Below are 19,249 nucleotides of genomic sequence, written 5' to 3' on the forward strand. Positions count from 1 at the left end.
CATTTATAGCACTAGTGATTACATGCTACTAGATGAACCATGCTTACTTACATAGCATTATATCATCATCCCAGATGATAACAAATAGAAATATCTTTCCTTTATCACAATCTTTACAGGAATATTTTATTGTGATATTCATTTTTCACATACTTTAATATCTCATAAATCATTCAAAGAAACAACACAAAAATAACCATACTTTATATTTTTCCACATGAAAGGCACTAGACATGCTGTTGCAATCATAGTACAAGTTTTATTTTAACTTACAATACCAACAACAACAAAAAAACTAATAAGAAACAAAATAATTTTCTGCCAGGCTGATGGTCAGTAGTTTGTTCCAAACCAACTGTTTACTTTTTCTATTCTTAGGTAAAGAGCCAGGCTAACAACATAGTATTCTTCTGTCTCTTCCATCCAGACCAGCTCCAAATTCACTTTTCCTACTGAGTCTATGTAGGTTACATAAAAGTGATGTCCTCTGTAATTAAAAAAGTCAGAAGGTCTGGTAGCAGGTCTCATGCAAACTGGGGAACTGAAACACCAAAATGGTTTCTCTGTTTCATCCAAAAGGGTTACATCCATCATATAACAGTTCTATAAAATAAAGACAAAGAAAACTCTAACATACATTTAGTACTTAATCATATAGTGTTTGCCCCAGACTTCTGAAAGTTAACTGAGAAAATTCTGCATTAGAAGCTTCCAAATCAAAATCTAAAGCAGTCATTTTCAAGATATCCCAAATTTTCAGAAATATTTTGCTTTCAACTTTGCTATACTGGAGGTTTGTATTTAGTAAGAATGAGAGACATCTATGGGAGACAAGCAATTTGGTTTCTAATGGTTCTGCCACTGAGTAACTCTAGACATGTCACTTTCCCTCCCAAGAACTCAATTTCCACTTCAATAAAATGAAGGGGCTGAATTAGATTCTTTTTAAGGTCCCTTTAATCCCTAAAATTCTGATCCTTTTTGTATTCTAGCTCTAAGATTATTTGATCCAATGACTCAATATAATATCAAATTTAACGAATACTAACTATTATGCTAGGAGGACTTAGAGTCTTGTAGAAAACCCATCTACAGATACGGAATCTGGCTCACTCATCATGAATGTCCAGGAGAGATAATTCTTTTAGGCATGCTTTGGAAGGTATGTACTGTTGCATCTAACAGATCCAGAATGAAAGAGTCCATCTTATTTTTATTAGATCTTTGACAAAGTAGGGAGATCTCAGAGAAAGTAGAGTGGATTATCCTCTGGTCATTTTAAGGCATTTTAAAATTATATCTTCCCTCCCACCCCCAAATATATCCTTAAACTGAATAGGGACAGCATAATAAATTTATTTAATAGTATAGTAGTATCTTCTGCCATGCTCCAGCACTACATTTTCTCAACCTAATTTTCAGTAGTTCTTACTCTCCCTATTCTGCCGCCATTCCTCTCATCCTCATATACAAACAACTGAGCGACAGAGGCGGAAAATACAAATTCTGCATACTGATTTCCAGTGGATAGGGAACCATGCTGGTAGCATCCTTTTGTTTTATCTTTGTTATATCTTTTGTTTTGAGGGATAAGTGCCCAACTTTAAAGGTTAAATCAGTACAATCAATACTAATACCTATAAAATCTCATGCAGTCTACAAATATTTGAGTGTCTATCATGTGCAAGGCACCATAGGAGACAGAAGTTTTAACAGTACCAAATAAGGTCTAGGTTTTTTAAACTCTGGCCCAAAATCAATCTCCCTTAGCTATAAGACTTTAACATTAATGAAGCTAAGTAGCAGCCGAAACTAAATGTGCAAACGGTATTAAAATCAATTTTCTGTACAAATAGTCCCACTTACCATGCAATATGTCAGATTTAAAGGTCTATCTTTGGGCAAGCTATGGCACTTAGATGTGGAAAGTCGAATTCTCAAAGCAGAAATTCCACTTTTACAGATATCATTTACTGTCTATACATTCGATGTAGCATCACCTCATTAATTAGAGTAGCAGTCCTTAATTTAAATATAGCCTATTAAAGGGTTTTAAGCGAGGCAAATCTTATATTATCCTACAAGCCACATATTTCTAGATTTTAATTGCAAATAAACTGTTAATTTAACTATAAATATTTTAAAAACTAAAGCTAATGCCAAGTCCCATGCATCTATTTAGAAACATTAATATTTCCATCTGTGTGTGGAACATATTTCTCCATATAAAATAGAAACAAAAAGGTATAAATACAGGAGAGGGATTGCCAAATTTGACAGTACTGAAGGGACCAACGAATATGGAACAACAGAACAGATAAAGTATCACATTCTAAACTGGATTGAAGGCTATGGTTGAATTACCTTTTACAGTAACTACCTGGCCCTCCATTTTCTGAAATAACCAACAATAGGTACTTAGTGAAATGTATGCTGAATTGACTTAAATATAGCAACTGCTTTTTATAAACAAACAATATATTGTCATTGTTACTCGAATCAACAGAAGCATTTCTAAAGGATGCTTAGAAATGACTTCATCCTTTATACTGATCTATACAGATCAGGTACTACTGATAGCCCACCAGATATAATCTGCCATGTAAAATGTTGATCTCAGGAAATCTCAGGAAAAAAGATTTTCAGTTTTAATCCCAGTGCAATAAAAGAGACACTGGATTGCAGTCAGGGACAGGTATAGATTCCAGCTCTGTTATATACTGATGTAGTTTCAAAAATGTGCTATTATATACATTTTGTTGTATTTTTATTTTGTTAAGTATTTCCCAAATACATTTTAACCTGGTTCACATGGCATCCAGGAGCACAATGGGCTGCATGTAGCTGGGGCCGTAATTCTGACACCTCTGCTCCCAAGGACAGAGCTAGGAAAACGGGTGAAATGTTTTGAAGAAACAGTTTTAGGATGAATGTATTGAAAATGTCCAAATAATCAGAGCTATCCAAAAGTGAAATAAATCGCCTTTGGAAATAACAAGCTCTCACTCCCTGGAGGTCTTAAAGTGGAGGTTACACTACCACTTACTGAGGATATTGTAGAGGGGTTCTTGGTCCAGTACGGTTTGGACTCAGTGGCCCCTGAGGTCCCTTCCAACTCTAAGATTCTGTAAATAGCAGGAGAATCCTTCAGTATCCATAATAAAGACAGAGAGGGAAACAAGAGAAACCCAGGAAAATAAGCCTCACTTACAGCTAATAAAATCTCCACTTTTTCCTTTTATCTTTTCCCTCTCTTTCACTTCAAGTCTCTGCCAAACAAAGCCTTTTTTTCACTGAACTGGACTAAGTAAAGGAATTATCAATGGGCCCAAATTCCCAAAATGTATTTATAACCTTAAAAAGAAGCCTATTAACTCAAACAGATTAATAGCATTTTAAATGAGTTTCCCCTGTGGAAGAGAAAGCTCTGATCCGAAGGTCTCTCGTGGTCTTTTGCTTTCTTTTCCAGCTGCTACCCTTCCCAGACTAGGGAAAGCAGGGAGTAAAAAACATAGCATGGAATCACTACTGCTTAGTAGCCTAAAGCTACACACTACGTACAAGCTCATCCTTATCTTTCAAACACCTTTGTACACCTCAATTTCAGTTACCAAGTTAAAGATGGGGGTTGAGAATATGGGCAAACACAAGGAACGATAAATGGAAACTCTAGAACTACAATGGGGAGAGCAGTATAATATTTTAAAACCTTCCTAGCCCTTTCGAAAGGTGAGAGGCTTCAGTAAAAAAGAGTACTGGATTTGGAGTCAGAAGACTTGAGTTCAAATCCCAGCCCTGCTAGCTGAGGATACCTTGTAACCCTGAAGTAAATTTCTTCACCTCTCTGGGCCTTAGTTTTCTCATCTGTAAATGATGACCTCTGGGGTCCCTCTGGTTCTAAATGTATCATTATCCATAGGATTTTGTAATACTGGAGAGAACAGAAAAGTAGAGACTTGGCAAAGATGTACTTTCTTGTTAAACAATGACCCAATTACCTGGAAGAGACTGCCGAAGATTAAAAAACAATCAATTACCTGTATACAACCAGCAAAAACATCTGTTTTCCAACAGAGGCCAACTTTTCCAATTAGAGGTAAATGCTGTGCATTGTTTTTAAAACTTATAACGATGAGCTTCATATATCCATTTTTAATGAAATCTGAAAAGATTTTTAAAATAATTACTGAATATTAACATAGTACATCAAGAATTAGTCATTACTTTGCTTTCAAATTCTCTTTGCCTAGTTCTTTTCTCTTATATGTTATTTTCATATCGGAAGTACCTTATGTGGTTATGTCTAAATTACCTAAGCTAGGAACAACATTAGTAAAGCTAAGACAAAATGGAGGAAAAGGTGACAGAAGCCTTGTCTGGGTCAACTTAGGGCAGGGGTATGATAGTAAATGTTTAACAAGCAGCTCTCCAAGAAAAAAAAATTGGCACATGAGTCAATGAAATTTAATCTGTATTATTAACATTTTCTCCACCACTTTCTTAAGTCCAGACATTCAACAAAACAAAAAATCAAGCCCTGATCTATAGCAATTGCCATTTTCCAAAATGTAAATAGATGCTTAATAACTAACTCCCTCAAACTATTATGAGCTGGTATATCATTGTCTGTGGGATCCTCAGAGTAAGAGTTCAGAGACCTGGAAAAGTGGTTTCTAGGAGAGTCAAGGGGATATCACTAATCTTACTCATCACTAGTCAGCAACTACGGGACTCCAAAGAGAATACAATCTTCTGATTTGACAAAAATATGGAAACAGCTTCACAGGTACAAAATCAAGGGAAGAAAGTAACAACAGATAAAGTCACCTTGGGACTGAAGGATCTGCTAAGAAAGTTCGGAGGAAAGGGATCCCAGAGATTTTGGAGAAAAGAAACCAAAGAAGGGTTTTATAAAGCAGCAGTAAGAGAAATGGCCACTAGGTAATAAAAAACAGCATCATCAGAACTAGGTGATCAAAGAAAGAAAAAAGGTCCTTACACAAGTAAACTATGAAGCTATAACCAAGAGCTAGAAGTGATCCTGTAAAATTCAACATAAGTATAGCTTTACACTAGATCAGTATACAAGACATTTCAAAGAAAAGCACAGATAAGATATAAGAATTTCCAATAGTACTTCCTATTTTTGGTCCCCAGAAATGATCTTTCCCTCATCTGTACCCACATAACAACTAAGCTCTCTTTTGTGGTACTCACCACATACTAATTTATATTTGTGTGTGTGTGTATAACTTCTGATCTATGACTTCAATGATGGGATACCACCTCCAGCAGCAAGGGAGACAAGGAGGAAGGGAAGGAAGAAAGGGCTTATTAAGCACTTACTATGTGCCAAGCATTGTGCTAAGCATTTTACAAATACGTAATTCTCACAACAATCTGAGAAATCAGTGCTATTGTCTCTATTTTACATGTGAGGAAACTGAGGCAGACAGCAGTTAAGTGATTTGGCTAGGGTCACAAAGCTAGCCTGAGGCTATACATGAACTCCACTCTTCCTGACACCAAGCCTACTGCTCTATCCACTGTGCAACTTAGCTGCCTCAAGGTGAAGGGCACAATCCATAATCAGCCTTCTCAGTGCCATCGTCAACATCTTGCCTGTAAGTCTTCCAAAAATGATATACTCAAGGATCTGAAAAGTTTCCTTTAGATCAGGTTTTCTTAATTTGGCAGTCTGTGAATCTGTGTTTTATATAAACTATTTTGATAACCATATTTTGATATATTTGATTTCTTTTGTAGTCCATAAATTTCACTTTATGGGCTTAAAAAAATAAAGAGAAGGGATCCATAGGCTTCAACGGACTCCCAAAAGGGGCCATGACAAAAGGTTGAGAGTCCCTGACCTAGTCCAACTCACCTAAAGACTAGGTGTTTTAACATTTTGTGGGTACCAGTATAGCACTCTAGCTTTTTATCTCATCCTTTTCTCTCATAACATAACTGGTCAATCTTCTTTATTTTGATTGGTTTGGTTATTTTGGTATAATTTCTCAATAATTTTTTTAATATGGTGCTCTTTATTCAAGTCACTGTTTGGAATTAAAACTGCACTTACTTGTACCCATGATGCAAGCTCTCCACTGGCCTTTGTGTAACCTGAAATTCTGATACTTCAGAGATTTGTAATGTTCATGTTCTGTGATTTACAATCACATGATATCGTCATGAAGACAGTGATGTTAAAAAGATGGTTTGTTTGTTGGAGACAGCTTTGTATTATTGAAAGTGCTACATAATTTCCTAAATTCAATCCATCCCCATTTTTCTGTTCAATTCTGGGTCTGGTTTATTATCCATCTGCAATGCTTATCCAAGATGCACATAAAGATGGACTAACTCAACAATATACTCACCCAAATGCATCACATAATCTGATCAAAAGAGATTCTTCTACTTCATGTTTCATTTATTATGATAGGCACCTTTCTTTTAGGGTTTTGTTTGGTGTGACTCTCACTGACGAGGCTCCACTGTCTTGGGACTTGATATAATCAGCACAATGTTATCTATAAACAGGAGCACCTAGAATATTCATAGCCAATAAGTAACCTCTCTTCTATCTGGACTCTGTGAAGGACATTCTCCATGACAGCAGTGAACACTTTTGGCAAGCACATGTCTCCATTATATTCTCTGTGGGATACTAATAATCAGAAGGTCACTGAAAAAAAGTCCTCTCTGTGGCTGCATCAATCAAAGGATCTTACATCTTTACATATTCATACAAGATCTTATTAGAATAAGAACCTTTAACAGTATTTTTTTTCTACCAAGTCAATGCTATTTTGTAATCAATCAATACAATCTACATTCTCAACAGATTTATATTCTCTACAGTCTGTTTTGTGGCTATAAAGATGTGGTCTGTTATTGAATATCATCTGGGAAGCCTACCTGGTTTGCTTCTCCTGTTTTCCATCAAGAATACTAAGAAATCAAAGCTCTCATACAATAGAGAAATACAGGTCAATAGATTTCAATGTCCTCTTTTTTGGTAAAATCATCTCCAATTTTTTAAAAACTAGTGTTCAATATCTTCCTCTCCACCAGCTATACTGTCATGATTAGTGATTGCATTGATCAAAATTCTTAATTATTTCAACGGTGTTTTCCCTTAAATTATTGTCGTCATGAAAATTGTCCACCTCAGTAAACCATCTTGGCAGACAGGCTAAACCAGGTTGAGGCTGACCAGGTTGATCTCAAAGCTGTCAGTAAAGGGGTGTCTACCTTAAGCTTGTGAAGACTTTCTAAAAAGAATGAGTGAATGAGAACAGTTTCTTCAAACAGCCATGAAGGCAGCTGAAGCAGGCGCTGTGGAACACTTAGAGCTTGGTCAAACACTAAAAATACCAAGATCATCCACTACATCCTGGGCCGTCATCAGTCATCTTGACTTTTGCCCTGCCATTGGACTTCAATGACTATGGAAGAGAGAGTGAGACTGATGACTTTGTACAACTCTGTCTCACTTAAATCCAACTCACTCATGAGTCAAGACATCACTTCATGATGTCACTGGTCCCACTCAAAAATGAGGGACAAACAACAACATAAACACTTCTGGAATGATTTGATCAATGTCAATTCCATTAGAATTTCAGTCTCTTGAAGTTAAGGACTGTTTTTCTTTCTATCTCCAGTGCTTGCTACAGTGTTTAGAGCAGGACTGCACAACCTGTGGCCTGAGAGATGCTTAAGGCCCATGGGCACATGAAAGAATTTCGGGTGGCCCGTAAAAAATGTTTTCCTCTACATTTTTCTCAGACCGCCAAAAATCCTTTGGCATGCCACAAATGGCCTATGGGCTGCAGGTTATGCAGGCCTGGTTTAGAGCCTAAATATTAGTTGATGAATTTCATGCCAGTTGTTCTGCATGCTCATTTTTCCCTCCACAGCTTTTCACCCTTTCATGAAGTGATACTGCTTGTAATCTTCTGCCATAATCATCCAAACAATCTGCAAATTAATCTGTATTGTAATTGCTGATGCCCTTGACTGCATCAGATCTCTGCTTGGCAAGGAGATGAAGGACTTGCTAGATAAGGGCTTTCTGGGTGTGTTTGGGACTCCTAACTATGGAAACTGCTTTACTTGGGTTAAATTTTTCTGCAATTTGGTGACAGAGTCCATATCTATCTTTATCAATTGCCAATTTTTAGAGTGAACATTTACCGAGATAGGTCACTTAAGAGCTGTTAGAACTACATCCAATGCTTTATCTCTTCTAAAAGACACAAACTCTTGTCAGCATGGTCCTCTTCATCTGCATATACTTCACCATTAGATTGTGAGCTCCTAAAAGCAGGGATTGTCTTTTGCCTCTCTTTGCGTCCCCAGTGCTTAACACAGCGCCTCACATACAGTAGGCATTAAATAAATACTTATTATCTGACAGTACCTACCACCTTGTCTTGCACATAATCACAGTTCAACAAATATAAGTTATAAATTAATAAATGAATAAGTAAAACCTTAGTAATAGGTGAGTAGCACATTTCATTAGAACATGTACCCAGGGAATTTTTTAAAAGTGAACACTGAATCATAAAAATCATTTTTATTCAAAAGAAACTAAAACATTTTAAAATTATGTTAACTAAACTTTTACTAAAAATATTCAAATTGCATAAAGCATTTTTTAATTAAATCCTTGTCCTTACCCTAAAATACAGTACAATGTTTTCAGCTTTGTTTTCTGAATAAAAAAGTATATTTACAACTGTATCCTCATCCTCCAGCCTCATAATTTGCAGTTAAGTTTAAGGATTGGTATAACCATAGGCATATCCTTCTAAATTTTTCCTTTTCTAGTCTGTACTAATCAGAACTCTCTAGGAATAAGCCACAGAAAACACAGTGGCTAAGTGAGTAAAAGGGGGGAAATTTTATTTTTTTTCCTTGACCTGGTTGTAGTTGGCTACATTCTCTGAGCAGGAGTAGGGTATTCCTGGAAGAAATAAGGAGGAGGACAGAGAGCCTATCTGACTCTTAATAAGAACTAGGTTCCAATAAGCTTAAGTACCATAAAGAGCAGATAAGGTAACACTTTGGAGATAATCTAAAATAGGTCTCTGAGGAACCCTGGACTGTAAGGCCACCAAGTCACTAAATGGCACCTCCCCCTGCCTTCTTCAGCAGAGCCTCAGGAAAAGTGGCTAAGGAGAAGCAAGTAGGAAGCAAAGGAAGGAAGGAAGAGTGTGAAGTACAGCAAGTAGGGGTCTTCATAAACTAGAAAAGCACTCCCCTATATCTCCAACTGGCTCCAGATTCAGGCAGCTTTACCTTTAGGCACACCTTTAAGCTTAGGACAGACACATAGTCCCTAAAGACAAAGAAACCTACCTGAAGGAAACTAATATGTCTACTATGTCTACTAGGCAAAATATGCCAAAAAGTGATAGAGAAGAAAAGTGGGATACATTAAATTTCCTTTGGACCTAACTTCGTTGACATGTAGCCTAGTTTTTTTAAGAAGACAGGTGAACAGATGAACAGAGAGAGGAGTAAGCTGCAGAGCACAAAAATGATGATGTATATATAGATGTATGGCTAGTCAAAGCCCTATCGTGGTAATCACATACGTTATTCCACAAATGAAGGGGAGACAATAGATGGAATCCTCTGCTTCCCTGTTTGCCTCCCTTGTGACCCAATGGCCTGCTTTAAGGGAGATGGCTTTAAAGACAGATATTTTCTGTGCACTGCTGGAAGACATTAACAGTATAGAACACATAAAGTGAGTCAAGCTGTAATTATCTGAAAGTCTTCATTCTAGTCCAAAGACACAGGCTGTGCATACTTCCTTTGCTGCTGCTGAGTAATCAGCAAGAACTATGCAGCTTACCTCTTCTTTCCCCAGGCATAAGAAAGGATGCCAGATAAACCCTGGCCCTTGCCAAACAACAGCTACACTGCTGTCTCAGCAGGCCAAATGGGAGCAAAGAGAAAACCTGTAAAGCAGTGATGCCTCCTGAGGAGAAATAACAATGACATTCTGAATGAACCAGATGTGACTCTGCCCTGCTCTATTATTGCACAACCATGCACAAAATCAAGAGACTCTGGACTAATCGTGGGACCAGGGCAGGGATGTGTAATGACAGTCAGAATGTAGCCAAATGAGGAAACAGTCACTCATTTTTACATGTCTCTTGTACTTACCAGATTGCAGAAAATGGACATAATTAAAAACCAACAATTTCTGAATGGTAATTGTCGAGTTAATAGATATTAATTCCCCTTAGTAATCACAGAATCTCTTTATTTTGTTATTACTAGAGAATCACACAGCTAGAACAATGTTTTCTCTTAGAGGTCAGGACTTTTTTCACCTTTACTCTGTAACAGCTTGCAGTAGGGAATGATAGTTTAAAAGTTTTTCAATTTCAGAGCTATATAGTGCATCCATTACATGTATACTTGCATGAAAGACAGAAGAAAAATCAAAGAAAAAATATATATAAATTGATGTGAAATATTTAACTAACAGGAAGGAAGGAAACAAGCATTTGTTAAGCAACTATTAAGTGCTAAGTATTTTACAAATATTATTTCATTTGACTCTCCCAACAACCCTGGGAGGCAGGTGCTATTATTAGCCCCACTTTACACTGGAGAAAATTTATTGCAGACAGCAGCTAAGTTACTTGCCTAGGTCACATTGCTAGTAAGTGTTAGAGGCCACATCTGAACTCTGGTCTTCCTGACTCCAGGCCCAGGTTTGGTATCCAAGATATATAAACAATTAACTATTTACTGTACCACCTAGCTGCCTCTAGCAGTGAATGAGATTTCTTATTTCATATTGTTTTTATTTCATGGTGTTTTCAATATCGTTATAATAGTTTTCTTTTACATATACTGTTTCCATTGCTGACCTCAAAGTATTTATACTACTGAATTTCCTACCTATATTTTGAAGTATTTAAAGATAGAAATTTAAGTGAATGAACGTGAGCTATTAGGTTTGCATTAATACTCACATTAAGAAACCTTTAGAATTAATTAAGTTAGAAAAGCTGTCAAAATTAAATTTACAACTGAGAACAAACATTATCTCATGTTTCTATGGTGCTTTATGCTTTAAAAAGAGATTTTCTGACAAACTACTCTCTGAGATAAGCAACAGTATCATTAACCCTACTTTATAGTTGGATAAACTGAGTATCGGATAAATTAAATGATTTGCAAAGGGCCACAATACTAGTAAATGTGAGCCAGAACTCCAATTAAAGTCTCCTGACTCCAAAACTTGATTTCTTTCCACTAACCCAGACTGCTTCTTTCTACTGTGGCCCTCATGCCATTGTACTTCTCTGCTTCTCTTACTTCTCTCCTAAGTTTTCCTGTAATTGTTTCCTTCATCCTAACTATGGGTGCTCCCCAAAGCTATGCTGTCTTTCTATTTTCTTCCTTATCACATATTCCATTGGTGAATTCATTCACACACCTAGCTTCAACTCTTCTGTCTATAATGACATCCAACACAATTCTTTGCACAGAATAAGTATTTTTAAAGTCTTTTAATCTAATAGGCTAACAAAAAAAAATCTCCATGTCAAGCGATCCTTTTAAATGCTTATGGGATATCTCCTGTTTGGACGTGCCATATAAACAACACCTAAAACCGAACTTATCATTCCCACTAAATATGCTACCTTCTCTTTTCTGTCAATGGTTATCACTACTTTTATAGTCTACCAACCTATAAAAAATCGAGTAATTTTGATTCTTCACTCCTTACAACCAATCTTTCCTGGCAGTTATTCTGTCTAATTAATCTCAGAATCACTTTTTCTCTGTCCATCTCCACTTTTATTATTCTGGTGCAGGCTCATTATCATCTCACACGGATTACTGAAACAGTGTACTAGATGGTCTCCCTGACTTTCATCTCTTATCATTTCTAATCTTCATGTATACTGTGGCCAGACTTCAATTTATTCAAAAGATCCATTATTTCATTAGTTTGTATACTCCTTTCATCAACATATATTACAGATCTACTAAGCATAATCAGATAATCTTCACTAGTCATTATATTCAGAACCTTCATTGCTTGATTGGCAACCTTTTATGATGAGCTTCTCCAAAATTACCTAGGTTGGTCCCTGGGCCACACATATAGCATTTTCCTGCTTTCTGCTGGCACAGCTTTCAAAAAAAAAAGAAAGGCTACTTCCATGCCACTATGAGGCATCTGGGTAACTCCTATGCCACTTTTCATTATGTAATTTCCCCATTCTAAAACCTACAATAGGTTTCCCTTCAATAACCTTTTGCATCAACTGAAACCTCTTCTGCAAAGTTTTCAAGACTTTCACAGTCAGATACACTACCTAGAGAACATTACTTCCCACAGAATGTTAAGAGCTGGGGAGGGACTTTGGAGGCCATTCTTCTCATTTTACAGATAAGGAAATTTAAGTCCAAAAAAGGTGGGTGGACTTGCACATGATCATATAGCAAGTAAGTAGCAGCACTGGTACTGCTGAACCCAAGTCTTCTCACTCCCAGTTCAATGCTTGCTCTAATATAATAGTCTGATCTTTATTTCTCTGTTTTCCTCTGCTTACCGACTTGGACTCAATTTTCTTGATATGCACTATTACCCTAATTTGGCCATTGATATTTCCCTCTCTGAGCATAGGTTCTTATCTTTTTATTTCTCCCTCAATTTCATACCCCCTCCTCACTATAAACTTGAGCCCTCCATCTTTTCTTATTCTTCCAATCCATCACCCCACCTGCTCTGGCCTCACATTTGTTCCTTCACAACAGAAATTCTTAACCCTTTTGGTGTCATGGTCCCCTGGACAATCTGGTGAACTAAGAACTCCTCAGAATAATGTTTTTAAATGCATAAAATAAAATACAGATGATTACAAAGGAAATCAATTGTGTTCTAATACAGTTAAAATATTTTTAACTATCTACTATCCCCTCAAGTTACTGACATCCTTCCTGTTTCAGAGCTAAACTTCTTTTAAAAAAAAATGGCCTCCAGATTCTGTCTTGATTTTCACACCTCCCACTCACCTCTCAACCCCTTATAATGAAGCTTAGAACCCCACCATTGGTCTGAAATCACTCAATCCAAGGTTAATAACTATTTCAAATGAAAAAGACTCTCCTTGTCCTTTATACAGCTTTGGACACTGTTAACCACCTCTCTTCTTTGAGTTACTGTCTCTGTTTGCTTCAGTGACACTACTCTTTCCTAGGTTATTGCCCACCTGTTTATTTTTTATTCTTCTAGTGGATAATCATTTACCTCCTATTCTCTTAGATCAGGGCTTCTTAAACTTTTTTCCACTCATGGCCCCTTTAGCAGACCCACAGTTTAAGCAGCACTGTTTCAGATGATTACTCCTCAAACGCCCTGTCCTAGACCCTCTTCTTAGTCTATACATTTTTTTCAGGGATCTATTCCTATGGATTCAAGTGTCACATCTAAGAAGTAGACTTCTAAATCTATACACCTAACTCTAATTTCTGTCCTGAATTTCAGGCCCCACATCAGCTATCTATTCGCCATGTCTAACCAGATGTCCCAAATGTGATCTCACAAAAAAGGTCCAAAACTGATACTCTCTTTTCCACCTACCCCTCACCTGCCTTTTACCCAATTTCATTATTTGTGTCAAGGTCACCACAATTCTCACAGCAATCTATGTTCATAACCTTGGAGTCACTTTTGGAAATGGCAAAAGGATAAAGAAGTCAACCAGCTGCCACATCTCGTTGATTCTACATCTACAAATCTCTCCATCTGTCCCCCTCTTTTTACTCCCAAAGGCCACCATTACTCTTTTTTTTTAATTAATGTGATAGCCAACTGACTGGTCTTCCTGCTTCTAGTCCCCCTCTTCTATAATACTTCTTCCACACAGAAGTCAAAATAATCCTCCTAAGGCAACCATCTAATCGTGTCACTTCCCTGCTCAAAAATTCAGCAGGTCCCTAATACCTCTAAAGGACAGGGTTCATAAGCTTTTTTATATCATGGACCCCTCTAGTAATCCAGTGAAGCCCATGGAGATCTTCTCAAAATAATGTATTTAAATGAATAATATATTGGATTATGAAAGAAATCAATTATACTGAAATAGTTATCAAAATTTTTTTTAAAGTTAATGGACCTTCAGTTAAAAAGCCTTGTACTAAGATAAAATATAAACTCTTTGTCTGATATTTGAGACCCCATAAGGTAGCTTTTTTCTAGCCTTATTTTATAACTACTCTCCTGTTTGAATTCTGTTTCAAGAAAACTGAAACACAGAAATAGTTGCTGCCTACACTTATCCCTCAATATCCTTCCTCTCTGAAATCTCTAGGATGCAGCACATTCTCCTCATGAAGATTCCTGTCTTCCTCCTAGCCCTAGGCTCACTTCAGATGCTACTTCCTCCATGAAGCTTTCCTTGATACTCCAAATTATTAGTGCATGCATAAAAACATAAAAACACCCTCTATCTCTCTCTTAACCATTCTCTCTTCCTCAAATTATCTTCTATTTACCTATATATGCATAAAAAGTCCTACACTCCAAATGTGGTGGTGACCCTGGGTTCTTAATTACTATACTAATACTGCACAAAATCTGCAGATTCTACAGTGCTAGAGAGACCAATTAGTCAGTAAATAAACATTTAATAAGCACCTATTTACTATGTGCCAAGCACTGTACTAATACTACAGATACAAAAGAAGTCAAATGACAGCCCCTTCCCCTAAAGAGCTCACAGTCTAAGGAAGGGAGAGACAAGAAGCAAACGAGTATGTACAAACAAGCTATATTACAGGATAAATAGAAGTAAATAAGAGAGAAAAGGAATTAGAATTAAGATGGGTAGGGAAAGGCTTCCTATAGAAGACGGAATTTTAGTTGGACCTTAAAGGAAACCAACAGGTGGAGATGAGGAGGAAGAACATTCCAGGTAGGAGGGACAGCCAGAGAAAATGCCCAGAGCCAAGAGATGTAGTATCTTGTTTGAGAAATAGCAAGGAGGCCAGTGTCATTGGATCAAAGAGTACCTGGCAGAGAGTAAGGTATAAGAACACTGGAGAGGAGGACCTAGGTCATGAAGAGTTTTGAACATCAAATAGAGGAGTTTGTATTTGACCCTAGAGGTGACAGGGAGCCACTAATCAACTGGACTTGTATTTTAGGAAAAGGCTTCCCGTACACTCCCCAAAATGGACTCTATACATTTTCTGAGGGCCAGTCTAGTTAAATACAGGGAAATATCACCAAAGAGCTAGGCAGCAAGCAATACATTCTTTAGCCATAAAAACCATGAAAAAGAATAAAACGCATAACAGCCTACAGGCCTACAGAGTTGCCTTCTACTTCTTCAGTAACAATAGCAAAGTGATGGAAAGTAGGGTAGAGGGTATTAAGAATCACAAAGATTTTTAGACCACCAACATTAGCAACTATAAATAATAATTTCAGCTTATGTGCTAACACCTGTTGCAGTCTATGAGGAAGTCAAGAAATCATATGGATTCAAAAGTAATTCAACATATTATTTGATACTCAGTGATTTCAAGTCAAGAACAGACATAAGAAAGAAAATTTTTTTTTAAATTGGAGAACAAAGTCCAGAGAATGAAACAAAAAACTAGTCAAAAGCTTGTAGATGACATAAAAACCTCAATTACTACCCTTTTTGGTTGTATGATTCAGTTTCTCTATATTTGGCCAATAAATCTGTGAATTCTTTAACACATCCTATAGTACACATATAGATAGGCTTTCTAATCATTTGTGAATATAAAGTGAACACTGCTTGCTTCTACAGAATATACAGGATCCTTGCCTTTCCTCATTCAGGAGATCCACAAATATCAACGAAATGTTATTGTTAACTACCATCTGGAAAAATCATTCCACTCTATATGTGTATTTTCCAAACAAAGATGGCTCCTCTTGTTGTCTTTGCTACATAGAAAATACAATGAATCCTTAGCCCATCCCACAATGCAAAGTGCCTTTAATGTGTAAGAGCCTTTTTCAAGGGTGGAACTAAAGGCTAGATTAAGACCCTGTCTATAGAATTAGCCTTGTAGGCTCTGTACCATAAGCCCAAGTGCAAGGAAGCTCCAAGGGGGAAGATGGTATTTTAAACTACCTAGTCTGCTAGCCCCCACAACCTTGGTTTTATATAATGTAGACAAACGACTCTAACAAGGTCATGCCTGAGGTTGTTACACATGATAAAGACTGAACTCTCCCCAAAACACAATCATGAACTGGGCTGTCTTTGAGACCTAACTTAAAGTCTGGATAATGATTATACACTAAAAGTATAACTTAAAAATGATAAAAATGTAAAAACACAGCATGTATATAAGATGCTGATGCTGTATTAGTCACATATGGTTGATGCTTACATTAGTTTCCTAATGATTGGCATGAAACATTCTAGTTAGAGTATGTCCCTCATTCGAAAACCCCCAAGGGGACCATTCACCACCCACATTCCTTACACTGGATATTTACCTAAGCTCTGTTACAACTGTCCAGATTTCTCACACAGGTATCTCCCACCACCCTGCCCTGCCCCCTTATGTCATTCCCTCCCCACTATACTTTCTGGCTCCCTTTTATGTGATGTCTTCTCTAATAAAATTATATGTTCCTTGAGGGCAGGGACTATCTTTCATTATGCTTGTATTTTTATTCCCAGCATTATTTAGCACACTGCCTGGCACACAGTAACTGCTTATTACATGCTTGTTAAATTGAAACATCCCACATCCCCTCAGTCATACAATTGCCTAAAAGGAACAGAGAATTTAAGATTCATCTGTGTTTATTCTTTGTTGACAATAAAAAAGCATTTGACTTGATAGAGTAAAATGCCACTTTAAAAAATCTCTTCCAATATGCTGTCTCTTATGTATATATTAAAAACACATATAATTCATGGAAAGATGCAACAGAGATTTGTTGTTCAGTATTTTTTCAGTTAGATCCTACTCTTTGTAATGCCATTCAGGGGTTTTTTGAACAAAGATACTGTAGTGGTTTACCATTTCCTTCTCCAGCTCATTTTACAAACAAGGAAACTGAAGCCAACAGGGTTAAACTGACTTGCCCAGGGATACACAACTAATAAGTGTCACATCCAAACTCAGAAAGATAAGTCTTCCTGACTCCAAGCCCAGTGCTGTATCCACTGCACCACCCCTGCAACAGAGATAATCCTCCTCAATGAAAATTCATTTGTAAATATCAAACAAAACGTAAAACAGGCAAGCATATCCTCCAAAAAATGTTTGCCACTGTCTTGTAGGATATCCAACAAAGAATTCAAAATGGAGAGGGATCCCCTATAGGTGAGAAGGTCCCCTAGAACAGAAGTGTTAAACTCACTGGGCCTCAAGTGCTAGCTGAACTAAATAAATATACAATTGGGAAATATTTAACAAAATAAGCAGAAATATAATACAACCCAGATAACATTAACTTGTGGTTTTCTAAGTCAACATGCAGACCACAAGAATCTGTTTTTATTTGAGCCTGACACCAACAGTATCTATGAAATACTATCTGCAAATGACAATGTGCTGACTGCATTAAGCCCTGGAATACTGTCAGTATTCCTAAAAGTGATGTATAATCACTCAAGAGAACAGCATAACTATCTACAAAGGTAAAAAGCAGAGTAAACGAAGAATACCTATTGTCCAGACCATTATATGCAGTTGGATAGACAGCTCATAATTCCAATTCATTAAAACATTTATTTTGGACAGACTCCACAGATGGACAATGAACTGGGTCCACAATCAAAATTTAAAAAAAAAAATCAAAATCTTCCTCTTGGAAGAGAAAAAAACTAAATGCCTTTAGAAAATTGCCCAGTGCTTTTGATGACCCCCAAACTTCCCCCTAAAACAAAAGCCCATCTTTTTTAATACTAATATTTTTCTAGTGATGTTATATGGTTTACCAATTCGGTTTCCAAAGAACTGAAGTTACAGATCATCCAAAAGTCAATGTAAAGATGCATGGTGGGTGTGAATAGCATATTATCAACAAAGAACTATGCACCAAAAGCTTCATAAAGAGAATATCACTGAAGCCAGTTAAATAAGATGAGCAAGAACAACAGATGGAAACCCTGTGTGCTTCACTGATACCTAGGCAGATGTCAGAAAGAGTGAGAGCAGGCCCCTGAATATTCTAGGTTCATGCCCTGTGGAGGATATAAAAAATGACGTATGGATGGGATATAATTTGAAATATTCCTAACACTATCCAAATAGGAAAGTATATGCTGTACCCCATCCTCTTCTATTCTCCAATCGAAAGTAATCTCTTTAAGAAACAGTTCCTCACACATTACTCTGTACATAATAGGCATTTAATAAATGTTCATTTAATTGAACTACCAAGTAGTCCTACTAGCAAATGAGAGCATAATTCTCTTGTCTGGAGCGTAATATGGTACTAAAGGAAAAAGTAAAATCACTCCCTATTCCTAGAATCAAAAGCAGAAAAGGGAAATAATTTATTCTACTGTAAAGACTTCTTCAATCAGTAGTCAAAAATTTTAAAAGCAGGGAAATCTCTTTAAAAGAAGACATCTCATAAGAAAGAACACTGGACTGGGAAGCCAGGAGACCCGAGTCCTTGTCTTGGGATCTGTGCTCTTAAACAAAATGACAAGTTCCCTGAGCCATACTTTCTCATCCATGACTTAAAGAAGTTAAATTAGCCAAACTCTACAGTCTCTTTCAAGATTCAAAATTCTTTGTATTCTCTACCAAACTGGCACAATGCTTTGCACATAACAGTCAATAATATGTGCTCAACAAAAAACTACAGGAAGTTATTCTGGTAAAATAGTGTGTGACACTGTACAACATACGACATGAGATAGTAAGAGGTGCAGTTTAGACACAAAAATGTTTCAAATAAAGTCCAAAATGAAAAGTTGGGCAACAGTAATAGCATCATCTATATTTTCATTTGAAATTCTTTATCCCTTTCCATTCTACAAGGGCCAATAAAATAGTCTCCCACATATTTGTTGTTGTTGTTGTTGTTCCACCATGTCCGACTCTTTGTGACTCCATGGACCATAACATACTTCAGGCCCAACGCTCTATACACTAAGATACCCAGCTACCTTTCAGGCAAACAGGGTAAGTGACGTGCCCAGGGTTATACAGCCAGTAAGACCAGATTTGAACTCAAGTCTTC

At 36.9% G+C, this 19,249-nt stretch overlaps 1 protein-coding gene across 6 annotated transcripts in view; it reads right to left on the minus strand.

Annotated features, from left to right (window-relative positions):
* Positions 1-239: 239 nt before the first annotated feature.
* Positions 240-19,249, minus strand: part of FBXO15 (F-box protein 15) — a 106,303-nt gene continuing 87,293 nt past the window's right edge. For 5 of the 6 annotated variants that reach the window (XM_020997743.2, XM_020997725.2, XM_078153547.1 and 2 more), the window contains 2 exons: positions 4,038-4,162; positions 240-603 (listed from right to left, as the gene is read on the minus strand). In XM_020997743.2, coding sequence (XP_020853402.1) covers positions 334-603; positions 4,038-4,162 — 395 coding nt within the window. In that variant the 3' untranslated portion in view covers positions 240-333. Of the gene's footprint in view, positions 604-3,812; positions 3,932-4,037; positions 4,163-19,249 lie in introns of all 6 variants that reach the window. The other variant, XM_078153546.1, reaches the window with a different exon arrangement.

This window comes from Phascolarctos cinereus, unplaced genomic scaffold (assembly GCF_003287225.1).
Source record: "Phascolarctos cinereus isolate Bilbo 61053 unplaced genomic scaffold, phaCin_HiC Scaffold_4;HRSCAF=312, whole genome shotgun sequence".
In the NCBI taxonomy this organism is placed as follows: Eukaryota; Metazoa; Chordata; class Mammalia; order Diprotodontia; family Phascolarctidae; genus Phascolarctos; species Phascolarctos cinereus.